Below are 15,375 nucleotides of genomic sequence, written 5' to 3' on the forward strand. Positions count from 1 at the left end.
TATTGGGGAGTTCTTTCGCTTGGTCAAACAGTGGGAAGGAGTGATGACAAGGGGCCATCCCTGGATGATACAAAAGGAGCCTGTGAGAAAGAGGGTGAGGAGTGGTTTCTTTGCATGGAGGGTGATCGAACCATAGAAGAATGCATTGCCTGAGAGAGTGGTTAGAGCAGGAACGGCAAATGGGTTCAAGGAGTGGTATGATAAACTTTGTGTTTCCTAAAAACAACCTCCCATGATGAGTCTTTTGACTTCATGGAGGCCTGGATAATAATAATTAATACACAAAGGATTTCCAAAATTCTCAATTATTATGCATACCCTTGCAAAAATAAAAGTGACAGCAGAACTATAACAGAATTACTACATTAGAGTAAAAGTTAATAGAGAAATGACAGATTTCCCATTTTCACTGGAGTTCTTCAAGAAGACTTCAGGGAAAAGAAGTGATATAACATATACTGTAATAAGATGATGAGAATCTTGCATTCTGAGTTTTGTAATATAGTAATAATGATAATAATTTCAGTAAGTGCCATAAAATCTGATAGATATTTCATGAAACATATATTATAATCTTCACTTTTGCACAAATTTACTGTAATCAGTAGTCTCATTAACATATTAATATAGGATGAGATATTCAAAGAAGAAATTTACTTACAGTAATAGTGACAGGGGTAAGAAATCCCCACATTATTTTCCAAATTATTCCAACAGGTTTATTCATCATAAACCTTATATCGAGAGCAAAGTTCCTTATACCTAAGAAATATTTCAAAGGATCAAATTTATGCTTTAAAAATTACTTATTTATTATTGTGGCCATGCCTAATATTCCTTCCCAATGGAGGAATCTATATAAGCATACTTTATACAGGAAACTATATAAACATCACTTCTATATAAGGCAGAAAAAAATATAACCAACAGTATTATATATCATATAGCAGAGTAATATGAAAGATGAATTATTGAAATAGTGGATATTATCAATCCAATGGTGAAATAGTGGATATTATCTTATTTTATAGCCAAATATAAAAATAAACTTAAAAGTTTCAAAATTTTTAGAGAGCTTATGAAAATATATCCTTCAGCATCAGACTTGCCATGGTATTCATATTCATATGTTCACTGGCCATACGGCATCTGTGGATGCCGTATGGTCAGTGAACATATGATGCTCGGTGATGTGCCACACCACGTAGTCCTGTTGTATGCTTTTCTGGAGGCTTCAACTCTCTGAAGATCAGTCACGTCACTCCACACACACACACATATACCATCCATCCATCCATCTCATTGATAGTCTATCCCCTTCCTCTTTTTCCAGGAACCTTACCTTCTATTACTGTTCTGAGAAGTCCTCCTTCCATCCTTTCAATGTGTCCAAAATTTAACTTTCTTCTGTCAATATCCTTTAGGAGCATTAAAGTTCTACTGATATTTTCTAACATCCATTCATTTGCCATGGTATACACTACTTAAAAGATAAGAACCTGTATGTTCACCTTTTATTAGTGCTAAAATTAGGTTTCACTCACTTGATATGTTTTTTGAACAGGTTGGTTCTCATCAGAGACTAGGAAGAAATCTGCAGAAAGCAAAAACTCTGTTCACTGCCTTAGCAATTTCATCTCAGAAAGTTATGTTTATCATAAGTGATGAACTTATGATGAACATAAGTTCATCACGTATGAACTTATGTTCATCTTGATAGGTGCCTAATCAGTTACTAAAGTATAGAGCCAAAAGGTTGAAATTTGGCATAAGCCTTGCAGCTCTATATATTAGTAATGAAGGAGAGGTGAAAATTCTAAAATTTCACAATGAATAATATAATAAATTTGTATGTGGAGGATGGGTGGAGAGGTATAAGCTACAGAAAAACTGCTAGTCTTTAAATATACTCTTCAAGCATAAACATTATTGTTGCCATTCTAGACTAATAATAATAATAAGGTTGAGAATATGGAATTCCAGAAACATTAGTGTTATTTATAGGGACAAAGGACTAACTGCAGAAGGTTAAGCCCTCCATAGGTCAGTTTGATGTAACTCATCATACCGAGCGGTTAGCGTATCAGCTCTCCAGCCAAAAGGCTGTGGGTTCGAATCCTGTCAAGGGCATGGATGTTTGTGATTGTCTGTGAAAATACTATTTCTGGTGGTGGGCAGCAGAGGGCATTGGTGTAGATGATGATGATGATGACAGTTGCAGTTCGCTGGAGTTGGTGAACTGAGTGGTGGAGATGGAGAGCTGTAGAATAGGTGTCCTCCCTCAATGAGTCTTTGGACTCCTTGGAGGTGTCTTGTAATAATGATAATAATAATAATAATATTGGCCCTTATCCTCATATCTGACAAACTCTACAGAGACATTTACTCAATCTGCCTTTGTATTCACATTCCAGGGTCTGGGAACATCTTAATTACTTGCCTCTGGACACACTCTCTCTCTCTCTCTCTCTCTGACTTATGTTTCTTTTTTACCCAGATATGTGCAGAGAAATCCAGATGTGGCCTGATATCAGTGGGATAAGAATTATTACATCTTATCCCTATTTGTCAGTTCTTTTCTGCATTATGGCTAAAATTTTCTGAGTAACCTTCACAACTTTTGCAATGTGCTCCACTGAACTTCAATTCACTATCCACCAGTATCTCTTGTCTCCGTGATTTTCTAGAAGAAAATTCTATCAGCAAAATACATTTTGTGCAATCTTTTATGACCAAAGAGTATATAACTTTATATTTGTTGGCATTGAATTGATACCCCCCCCCCTCCTGCTTCCATCTGCCTAAAGTGGCAGCTGATTAAAATCCTCTAGTAGCAACATCATATCAGAGCGCTTTTCTTTTATTCTTCCCAATTATGTATCATTCAAAACAACTGAATATCTCTTCTCAAACTTTGAACTATATCAACATTAAATGTTTGGTTCGAGGCTATGTAGTGAATGGTCATTATATTTAATGCTCCTATGAAATTACTGAATTTTTATTGTTTTATTGTTATTTTTTTAGAAGAATTACTGTATATGTCAGCATATAAGATGACTCTCAAATACTACAGAAAACCCCCTCGAAATCATGGGTTATCTTGTATGGCGAGTATTAAAAGGGAAGCTAAATTTCTTGGATGAACATTTAGGTAGTTACAATACATCATTATATAAGAAAATAGGCAGTTTATAAACAAATCAGATTAATTTTTTGTTACATAAATTTATTTAAAATATTACAATAGATGTAAATCTTAAAAAACAAATAATAATTATTAACCTCAATTTTCATATTAATTTTCTTCATCATCTGTTGAAAACAGTTCTTCTGTTTAAATTGTTTAAATGATTGTCATATTATTCCCAGTTCGAATTCGATGAATTGATTTCGTTTTCATTGTCATCAGTGTCTCACAACAGATCATCTTCCATACCATCCATAAGATTAGAGATACCACACTTTTTAAATGATTTTATTACAGTCTCTACTTTTACTTTATTCCATGCTTTGATCACAAAATTCCACAACATATTATTATTATTATTATTATTATTATTATTATTACGGGCAACTCCAGGGAGTCATTAGACTCATCGAGGGAGGCCCCAAATCATTTTCATCTCAACTATTCGACATTCATACAGTATCTATCATACCTCGCCTTAAACTCATTCACTGTCACAGCATCCACCACAGACTCAGGGAGCGCATTCCACTCATTCACTACTCTAAAAGTAAAGAACCCAGCTCTAACACCTTTACTAACCACACTTTTGCCCAGTTTCCATGGATGTCCCCTAGTCCTCCCACAACCAGCCCTGTTCTCAAAAATATCTTCTGAATTAATTTTATAGAAACCCTTCAGTAATTTGAATGTCTCAATCATATCTCCCCTCCTCCGCCTATCAACCAATTTTTGCAACCCACAAATCCTCAACCTGTTCTCATACGGTTCATTCCACAGACCTGCTATCATCTTGGTCACTCGCCTCTGGATCCTCTCCACCTCCTCCCCATCAAGAAGAAACCTAGGTGACCAAATCTGAGCACAGTAGTCGAGATGAGGTCTTATCAAGGCTCGATACAGAGGAACAATAACCTGCTTGTCTCTGCTTGTCAACGTATTCTTCAGCAACCAAGTGATTTGATGAGCTGATTTGGCCACTTTTGCAATGTGTCCCCTAAATTTCAATTCCTTATCCACCAACACTCCTAAATCTCGTGCCTCATCAATTTCCTGGAGCACGGTTCCACCAATGCAGTAAACTGCCTCCCTTCTTTTCACCCCAAAATGCATAACCTTACATTTTGCCACATTAAATTGACATCCATTCTCCCTAGCCCAGACCTCCAATCTATCCAAATCATCCTGCAAAATTTTGACGTCATCTGCATTCACTATTGCCCTACCCAACTTCGCATCATCCGCAAACAAATGAACTGTTCCTCTCAGATCCTTTCCTATATCATTTATGAACAAATTAAACAGCAGTGGTCCAAGAACAGATCCTTGTGGTACACCACTAGTCACAGGCCGTCTTGTGGACTCTACTCCTGAGTAAACCACTCTCTGATATCTCTCCGTCAACCACCCTCCTATCCATCTCACCAACCCTATGTCCATTCCCATATGCTGCAATTTACTGATTAGAATTCCATGTGGTATCCTGTCAAAGGCCTTAGCAAGGTCCAGCAGAATCACTGTAAACCCATTACCCTTATCCAGTTCAGCCGTCACTGTGTTATAATACGTGAGCAAGTTACTGAGGCATGACCTACCCTTCACAAAACCATGCTGTCCCCGATACAGTATCCCATTTTCTTCTATCCAATCTTGTATTTTCCTCTTGACTATTTTCTCTAAGACCTTGATAATGATTCCTGTTATGCTGATTGGCCGGTAATTTTCAACAGCAGCCTTGGAACCACCTTTGTGCAGTGGAACTATTTTCCCCTCTTTCCACCCCCTTGGGACTGACCCAGTCCTGAGGCTCAAATTAAACATAATGGTCAAGGGCACTGACAATTCTTTGGCCGCTTCACGTACGACACGAGCTGGTATACCATCCAATCCCACAGATGTATTGACATTGAGGTTCTGTAATAGACTAGTTACCTCTACCTCATTCATCACAATTCCAGTATAAGCTGTTGGTTCCTCCATTTCCGCAAAGCCACCACCTGGATGATATACTCTTGCAAAGTGCTCGCTCAGTAATTCCACAACATCGACTGATTCAGTTACCTCCCTACCCTCAGCATTTTTTAAGATCATTCTACCATGAGCATTTTTCCTTTTACTTGCAACATATTGAAAAAACTGTTTGGGATTCTCTTTAGCCTGCATGGCCAATTTCCTTTCGTAATCTGCTTTTGCTTTTCTTACCACCCTTGTTACCATCCTGGCCTGAGCTTTATACTGTTCATGCACCTGATGGTCACCCTTCTCCTTAAATTCCCTCCACAATTGTTTCTTTTTTTGCAGCTCAAGCTTAATAGTGTTATTCATCCATTTAACCCCTACCTGATTTATTATTCGGACTCTTGGTATACAGTCAACCATTGCCTCCTGCAAACAGTTCTTGACCACCTCCCATGCACCATCAACATCCAGCCCTTGCAGTTTTACATGCCATGGCATTGAGCCAAGCACACACCTAAGCCACACACCATATCAAGTGATGCAGCGTGCATAGATCCACCTATGTAAATGATTTTTCACCAGTCAACATCCAATTATTCCACTCTTCTCACACGTGATCTTTCAATGGTTTGTTCAAGCAGACATCTAGTGATTGCAATACATGTCAATTGCAACCACTAGATGTCTAGTGGTTGCAATATACAGCCTTTGTTCCAATATCCATTCTGCAACGCAATTTTCCAGTTGCGGCCATCAGGTGATCCCCGTTCTCATCGCACATTTTTTCTTTGGCAATTTTTTAAAAATATCTTCTTTCTTTCTCCATTCTCTTACCATCTTCTCAGTTATGTCAAACTTTCTTGCAGCAGCACAGTTATTGGTTTGCTTTACCATTTCAATTACTCTTATTTTAAATCGAACATCATACTTTCTTCGTTTTGTTGCTGGTTCCATGATTTTAAATGATAACAATTTTAATAATCCTAAAATTTAAAAAAAATGAAAAATTAATAATTAATTAAAATTGGGGCTAATCACTTTTAATTAGGGTAATTCACGTAAATACTAAATCTATGCTATGCAAAAAAATAACGGATATGCATAGATATAAAAATAACGGATATAACAACAATACCTAACGTTGCATTAATACAAGAAAGAAGTTATACAACCAACATAAGCTTAAAACCTAAAAAAGTCTAAAATTTAGGCCTCGTCTTATATGCCGGTCATCCTATATGCCGACATATACGGTAGTTTTTTTTTAGAGCAATATCTCACTACTGCCTTTTGTGTCTTTATAGTACTTGATATATTGCTTTTCCTGATATTTTGTTGAAATATTATAATATTAAAATAGTACTGTAAAATGACACCAAAACTTTGCAATAACAGCTTAGCAGCAACAAAGAGGAATGCTAGCAAAACTGTTAGCAAACTGTCTTTGTCCCAGTGAACAAAATCATGTCATTTTGGAAACTAATGAAGATATTGAGTATGAATTAACTTTGGAAATATCTATGCTAAAGCAAATCATTGCCAGATGATGAGGGAAATGGAAAAATTTGAAAGTGATTAGAGTGGCACTGGAAAGACATGAATGATAAGCAGTAAAAGAAGAAAAAAAATACTGAATCAGGTAAGATATTACATAATGATAATCAAGTAGGTAAAATCGATTATAAAGTTATAACACAGAGAGAGTAAAAGATAACAGGGTAGTAGTAGGAAAGGTACTCAGCATGTTGTCCAAGTATGATAGTGAAACAAAAATTATGAATGGAATGCTAGCAGAGTTGTTTGAGAAGAAAGGAATTCTGAGAACGTGTGGCATCAATTTGAGGAATGGATGGGACTGTCTAATGCAGGTTTACTACATTTAAATGGATTTGGTGTGAGTCAGCCAAAGAAACTGTTGCTGCAGGAGAGTAATGGCTGAAGTGAATGGAAGATCTAAGGAAGCAAGTAAGAGGTAGTAGAAGTGATGTGGAAGAGCCAGAAAGTAGGGTAGGAGAGCTTGCAAATGAGTACTATTGATGATAGCAGAGGAGTTATCACCATCTAAGGTGGAGATGAATGGAGCAAATAGTGGCAGTAGTTTTGAAGCAGTATGGTGTGGAGTTAAACAGAATGAAATATCTATTTGGGGGTTGTTATAGACCTGGAAATGTGGAGGGCAGTGAGAAGAAAACATAAGCAAATCATTCTGGTTACTAAGAAAAGGGTGATCATTATGATAATATAGACTGGAATGAAGGGACAGCATCCAGGGACAAAGAGAATGAATTTCTCGAGTTTTTGAGGGACAACTTCAGACAATATGTAACAGAGAGTACATAGGGATCAAGGTCATGGATTTGATTATCTCATCAGAGGATGTTATTGTTAAATCTCTCTCCAGTTGGTAAAAGTGGCATGAGGACCATGATTACTTAGGTGGGGTCTAGCCATATGAGAACTTCTATAAGAAAGGGATATACATGGAACTATGACAAGCTCAGAAGAGAGCTTGCAGCTATATCATGGAATGAAGAATTGGGTGGAAAGGAGATCAATGCTTATTGGGATCTGTTCAGGAATGCATTCAGACATTGCCTCTATAGCTGAATGCATTACCAAGGTCAGAATATCAAATAAGGTAGGTGTGAAATGGATGAATGAAGAGGTGAAGAATTTGGAAGAAGGCATTATGGAGGCAGCACAAGATGGGTAGTAATAGTCAGTTGCATAAAGAGTACAAAGAGCAAGCAAGAAAGGAACTCACTTGGTAAGCAAAGCAACATATAAACATCAGTTAGCAAAGGAGGCCAAAAAAATCCTAGGGAGTTATTGTGATATGTGGTCAGTGGAACAAAGACTGATTTTGAAAGGATGATACTGGTTGTTAGAGAAAATGGTAGACTGATAAACACCGAGGAGAAGGATATAATAGAGATGTTAAATGAGCAATTCATAAAGGTATTTTATTCTTGTGAAAATAACACATGCAGAACTTGAGAGTAGCGGGGAAGGACGAGGAGCCACTTATGGTAAATGAGGAAGAGAAATATGAGAAAATGAGTAAACCTGATGTCAATAAGGCTGTAAGACTTGATGGTATATAACTGTGATTTTGAAGTAATATTCCAGAGAATTAATAACAGCTTTAACTTACCTCTTTAACATGATTCTTAGATTTGTGCAAGTCCCAGAGACTGCATCGTAAAGGGCGGGGGTGTGTGTGGGGGGTAAGAATAAGGCTCCAAATTACAGGCTAATCTTTTCGTCGAGACTCTTGGTATAGATGTTAGAGAGGCTAGAGTGGACAAGAATTGGGTTGAAAACACATTCTCTTTGATGAACAGCATGTCTTTGCTAAAGGAAGATTGTGTTTAAGCAATCGATTTACTTACTATAACAAGGTAACAGATACATTGGACAAAGGAGGATGCATACACAGTAGTATATTTGGATTTTGCTAAAGCCTTTGATAGATTGCCACACGACAAGCTGGCAATTAAATTAGAACAGATGGGATTAGGAAATAGATTAGTATACTGGACTGGAGACTGGCAATCTGATAAGTATTAGCAAGTTGTGTATTGAGGAGTGATATTCTAGAAGAGGAAATTCTCTTCTGGGATATCACTGGGAAAGTCAAAACTGGGACCATTGCTGCTTAATTTGTATATAAATGATATTGGGAAGAACTTGAATGGTGCTATGCAGTTGTTTGTAGATGATGCAAAATTGGGAATAATCAGGAGGAGTAGAATGGATGTTTGCAGTTTTGCAAGTGGACTTGAATAGACTTTGTGAATGGGTAAATGAATAGGGCTAGCAGTTCAGTATAACAAAGTATAAGGTTTTAAAGTTTCGGAAGAATAGACGGGATCTGGAGGTGTTGACAGATAGGGGCCTGAAATTTTGGGAACATTTTGCTAAAATTATGAGGACAGCACAGCATTATGGCAATGATGCAGAAAATGCTGACATGTAGGAGTAAGCATGTTATGATTCCATTGTATAAGGCTTTGATCATAGTGCATATGGATTACTGTGCACAGATTTGAATGGAATCATAACATGCTTCCATTCAAAGTATAGTGAATAAAAGGATGGGGGGGGAAGGACATGATTGAGACATATAAGTTGGTAAGGGGTTATTACTGGATTAATGTGGATCAGATTTTTCACAAAATGAGTGAAGATGGGTGGAGGAGAACAAGAGGCCATGCCTGAAAGCTGCATAAGGAGGGTGTGTGAGGAAAGGGGAGGAATGAGAAGTAGGTTTTTTTGAAAGAAGAGTGGTGGGTGGTCAGAATGCATTGCCTGAAAGTGCAGTGGGTATGTGTAAGATGAATGCATTCAAGCCATATTATGATGAGTTTGTGTGTGTGTGTGTGTGTGTGTGTGTGTGTGTGTGTGTGTGTGTGTGTGTGTGTGTGTGTGTGTGTGTGTGTGTGTGTGTGTGTGTGTGTGTGATGGAGGACCTGTTACAATTGGCAATACTATGAAGATCTGATAATGATGATAATGTTTATGGAGATTCAATTATGGAACATGCAACTGAGGACAGTGTTGCTACTTCAAGCTTTCCAGTGCTAAAATCAAAAATTTAATGAATGTAATTGAAAAGCAGAAAAGAAAAGTAAAAGAGATGGTAGTTCTTGTAGGAACAAACACTTTGACTAGTGGTAAATACCATATGAGAGAGGATATGAAAGGAATACTGGAAGAAGCAAGAGAGTGAAGAGTAAGAAAGTGAGAGAAGTTACTATATTACTTAGCAGTACAGTAACGAGGGTATGAAGCGCCTGTGGCAAGTGTCTAACTTGCAACCCCCCCAACCCAAAAATGACAAAAATTTTGAAAAATTTAATGTAACAAGTTAAATTTTACTAAATGCAATATGTTCAATATTTACTATTAATCCATCAAAATGAGTTGCAGTGTGTTGCAGAATTTATGTGTCTAAAGCAACGTATTGCCAAAATTTAAAAATAGAATATAAAATAGCGGACTTTTATATCTATTTATTTATTTTTATTTTTTACATTTTTTTTTACGTTTTGTGCCCCAAACCTAGTTGAGCCCATGGCGGGCACCTCTTTTGCCACACCCTCGTTACAGCACTGTTACCTAGATATGATAACAAGGAATTAAGAAGAGCTATGATAGCAAATGATTCAATATGTAGGTCATGTAGAAAAAATGGTTGTGAGTTTTTGGATGTGTGGAGTGATTTTAAAGGAAGATGGAATTTTTATATAAGATGATGGCTCATACATGAATGTGTTTGGAATTATTTATTCAATTACACAGGCAAAGTGGATCCTAGATCTAACATTATTTAAAAGCCAAATGTTTGTAGAAATTATGAAAGTTTTGTAAGTTGACCTGAGAGATTACCAGAATACAATCCTTGGCATCCCCAAGGCATCTCAGCTTGCACACTACTTAAAAGACATAGGTGCTACCCAAGTGTCCACATATTCACTTTTTATTAGTGCATTTAATAAAGGTTTCACTGACCTGACAGCTGTTTCGAGCTGATTTGTTCTCTTCAGAGACCAGGCAGAAACCTTAAGAGAGCAAAAACTTTTGTTCAGTACTAAAGAAATCAAAATGTCCGAGAAATGTAATAAAATAATTTTTCATAAGTGAACCCATAGTTTCTACAAACGTTTGGCTTTGAAATAATGCTGGATCTAGTATCAATTTTACCTATGTAATTTTACATTCCTAAAATGAAGCCTTATGGCTCTTCCTTTAGTAATTATTTATTCAAGATTATGATGGGAGGAATGGTGAAAATCTGTGTGTAAGAAGAGCAACTATGTCATGTACTATATTAATGATAAAAAATATAATCAATAATGGAGGTGATAAATATATATATATATGTGTGTGTGTGTGTGTGTGTGTGTGTGTGTGTGTGTGTGTGTGTGTGTGTGTGTGTGTGTGTGTGTGTGTGTGAAATATAAATCTGCTAATCCCTTTTTTCTCCCTTATAGTGAGCAGGCAAGAAGGCTGCTTTAACTCATCTAGCTTTTGGAGACCAGGTGGGTAGTTCAATCTTCACTAGCTCACTCAATAAGCATTGCTATTTTTTGGATATACCACTCTGCCACATGCTCACAAATGTGGAATAATCTTCAGTTATTAGAAGGATTATTAAAAACTGGAAAAGTCCTGAAATTGAAAGTTTCCATATTCAAAGTAGTTCACATTTTGCACTCTGCAGCTCTGCTGAGTTTCCACTGTATCCACAGAATCTATAAAAATCTGTTGCCATGGCTGTGCAGATTCTGATTTTTGGAATAATTACAAAATTTGGTTTAAGTTGGATTAGCTAAGTTATGCAAAATGATACAATATTATAGAGAACCACATTACACTAAATTACAAAATGGTTAGCAATATCTCATATTGCATGACAACTGCAATACTTGTTAGCTGGTAAAAATGCTGTGTAATAATTCTGCTGTACTGCTAGTGATTAATATTTGCATTAACATTTGCAATAAAAGTCCTTGTAAGGCCAGAGACCAGAAATATTATCACAGACACACAAATCAAGGAGCAGAGAGGGTGTGTGTGTGTGTGTGTGCACTGTTTGAGAAAGAAAGGAAGTGAATGATGCTAGAGATAGATTATGATATATGCACGTAAACACAAGAAAGATATTTAATTAACCAAACATTTTGGTCTGGAAATAGCAGACCATCTTCAGTGGTATTACAAGAACAGTTTTAAAAAAAATACAAGCTAGAATACTAACAATAGATCGTTAAAAATAGAACATGCCGTGTGATGTTATATCACTAAGTATTAAGTATAAAACAGAATATTTTGAAGTAGAGACATGATTAAAAAAAAAAAAAATTAATGAGTAATCTTGATTAGACTTTCCCAGATTTTTGATATAGATATATAGTATTAATTGCATCATCATATAAAGTTTACTATGGAAATAGAAGAAAACAACCAGTTATCTTTTTTAGACGTTCTCCTTATCCGGTCACCTTCAAATATTCTTACAACTATAGTATACAGGAAACCAACATTCACAGGTCATTATATTCTTAAAGAATCAGCCCATCATCCATGTTATCATGTCTCTACTTCAAAATATTCCGTTTTATACTTAATACTTAGTGATATAACATCACGTGCCGTGTTCTATTTTTAACGATCTATTGTTAGTATTCTAGTTTGAATTTTTTTAAAACTGTTCTTGTAATACCACTGAAGATGGTCTGCTATTTCCAGACCGAAATATTTGGTTAATTAAATATCTTTCTTGTGTTTATGTGCATATATCATTCAGTCTTATGTCACAAGTATCCTTAAAACAGCAGAAATAGATTATGTGACAAAGTATGAAAGCATATGCACATGTAAGCATATCTTATGTGAGCATGTCTATATAATTCGATGACTCATTGCAGAAGATCCACATTAAGCCTTATTCACATAATGCCTATCACAACTCATTCATTGACAAGAGCACTCACGACCACCTCAAGCAACCCATTTTGCTCATTCACCACACACCAAGCAAACAAATCTACATACCCTTACACAACTCCACTAGAAGGTGATCCTTTACAATGAAAATTACTGAGTTATTGAAGAATTTTCTTCTGCATCAGCTTATAAACCCCCCCCCCTTTTAATAACAGATATGTTCCTTTTATATATTTTCAACCAATCTTTGCAACGTTCCCAATGAGAAACATTTGCAATGTCCTTCAATCTGAGGAGATTGAAGAATATGTGTAGAATGACCATAATTATTATTATTATTATTATCCAAGACCTCATGTAGTCAAAGACTCATCTGGGAGGTCCTTTTATCACACACACAGCTCATCGTACCGTGCCTTGAACACATTCAAACTCCTTGCAGACACCACACTCTCAGGCAAGGCATTCCAATCATTTACAACTCTGCACGAGAAAAACCTGCATCTCACTCCCCTACTCACATCCCCTCTTTATACAGTTTCCAGGGATGACCTCTGGTTCTCTCCTGATCGCCCACTGTTTTTGAAGAACCTCTTCAACATTGATCCTATAACAATCCCTTACTAACTTGTAGGTCTCTATCATATCTCCCCCTCTTCCTCCTATTCACCAAAATAGGAGGAAGAGGGAGAGATATGATAGAGATGTAAATTGCATCTTCTCAATCTTTCCTCATATTCGACATTCCAGAGGTTAGAAACTACCTTAGTCAGTTGACTCTGAACCCTTTCCAACATCCTTTCGTCCTTCTGAAAACCAGGTGACTAAATCTGGGCACAATAGTCCATGTGTGGCCTAATCAAAGCATCAAATAATGATGACAATCTGTCACTATCAATTTCCTGCAGTTTTTTTTTTAAATATTTATTCCACACATGAGAGATGCAAGAACCTATAGCACATAAATGCCATGCGCGAGGTGTAGATAAGGGTTGAGAAAGAAGAAACCTATTGACATTATTCTTAAAGAGCTATAGGTTGAAACTGGTGGTAAACACATTATGGGGAAGGCTGTTCCAGAAGACAGAGGTAGATGGAATAAATGAGGAAGAAGAGAAGCAGGTTAAATAAGTTTGCAGTTGTACTGTAAAGGGATGTTGGACAGCTCTTGTTTTAAAAGACTAACATCAAGTAAAGGAATGATGTTTGAATGATTTTTTCACTGGAGCGATGAATATGGAAGTACCCGTAGAAGGGACACAGAGCTAAAAATGGGATAGAGTTTGTGGGATAGAGGTTGAAGTGAGTCTGTGAGGAATGGGTCATCTATGTGCTGAATTGCACACCTCAGGATGGCATCGAGTTTTAGGTTTTAGAATACTGCTCCAAATGTGTGAGCAGTATTCTAAGGATGGATGGATTTGGGATTTATTATAGGGTCTGTAGATGGGTGGGTGTAAAATATCTTCTTGAGTGGAAAAGAATGCCTAGTTTTTTGGATTGGTTGATAATTTATTTACATTTATTGCATCTTCTGCATAGGTTGAGTATGAAGCTTGGGTTCTTGATGAAAGGCATTTGTGGTAAGCTGATTTTTTTTTCTTCTTTGGCTGCTTTTGTACATCTTCTGTTGAACCAGGACTTGGAAACTGCATGAGAATTTTGGATGAAATGAGGAATGAATGCCTTCATGCCACTGTGGATGTTTTCTGGTGTCTGGGTCAGAAGAGAGTAAGCAATCGTCATGCTATGGGAAAGAAGAGTAGTAGTAGTTCTGGAGATCATCTTGCTTTGTACTTTTGTAGTGCCACAGGATACGAGATTGGGTGTGGTTAGAGGAGGGGGATTCTATTGAGACTGGAAACTTGCACAACACTGTGGTCTGAGATTGCAAGAGGAGAGATAACTTTTACAGTGTGTCTGGAAGGGAGAAGTAGTTAAAAAAAATCAACGGTATTGGGAAAGTGAAGGGGGATTACCTGGAATTTGGGTAGGAAGCTGCATGAATTGTGTTAGATCATTGCATATAATTAAAACTTTTGCATCAGGTCCAGACATGATGCAAAGCCAGTTGGAACTATGGACTTTCAAATCATCCAAGAATGATGATCAGTGAATGATGATGATTGATTTCAACTTTTTTGGTTAAATCAATCATGAAGAATATAAATTGATTATTGGAAGTGAACTGTGGTAGATTTAGCTGGAATTCAATTATCTGTTAATAGAAGTAGGTTTGGATGTCTGTAAGTGGTGATGAATGTCATTTACATTGGAATTTATCTGCAGTGTTTGTAAAGTGGATATGGAAATGATTTTTTTTTTTGGTAGGTATCCTGGTAAGTTTGGTATTATTGTGTTTCATTTGCCTTGTGTGGATGAACTGGTTGTTCAGGGAGATGTATTTTGATACATCTCCCTGAACAACCACACATTCACAGTGTTGTCATTATTATTTTTCATTACATTTCATTTTTCATTTATTATTATTAGATGAAAGGAAAGAATGCAACATGCAATTGAGAGAAAGAGACTCATGAACATGATACACATACAAAGAGCAACCAGTCTCCTTGCTGTTCCATAGCCTCAACAGTGCCTCCCATATACCACTACTTGGACGTCCTCTTCACGCATGACCTAGCAAACTACATGAGAACAGGATTATGCACCAGTTGACCATGAAGTCTTCTGATTTGTTACTGACTGGTTTGGACCAGTATACTATCTTGGTGGCTGGGCTGTGTTACCCATTTTAACTGCTGCACCCTCAA

General features: G+C 36.7%; 1 protein-coding gene across 1 annotated transcript in view; it reads right to left on the reverse strand.

Annotated features, from left to right (window-relative positions):
* The window catches only part of LOC150095293 (uncharacterized), a 590,931-nt gene that overhangs the window by 38,295 nt on the left and 537,261 nt on the right, over positions 1–15,375 (reverse strand). Inside the window, exon 28 of the mRNA XM_090410639.1 lies at positions 662–762. Within this exon, the coding sequence (XP_090266765.1) occupies positions 662–762 (101 nt within the window). The remainder of the gene's footprint in view (positions 1–661; positions 763–15,375) is intronic.

Source organism: Typopeltis vanoorti, chromosome 20 (genome assembly GCF_054136105.1).
Source record: "Typopeltis vanoorti isolate ZY-2024b chromosome 20, IOZ_Tvanoo_1.0, whole genome shotgun sequence".
NCBI classification, from domain to species: Eukaryota; Metazoa; Arthropoda; class Arachnida; order Uropygi; family Thelyphonidae; genus Typopeltis; species Typopeltis vanoorti.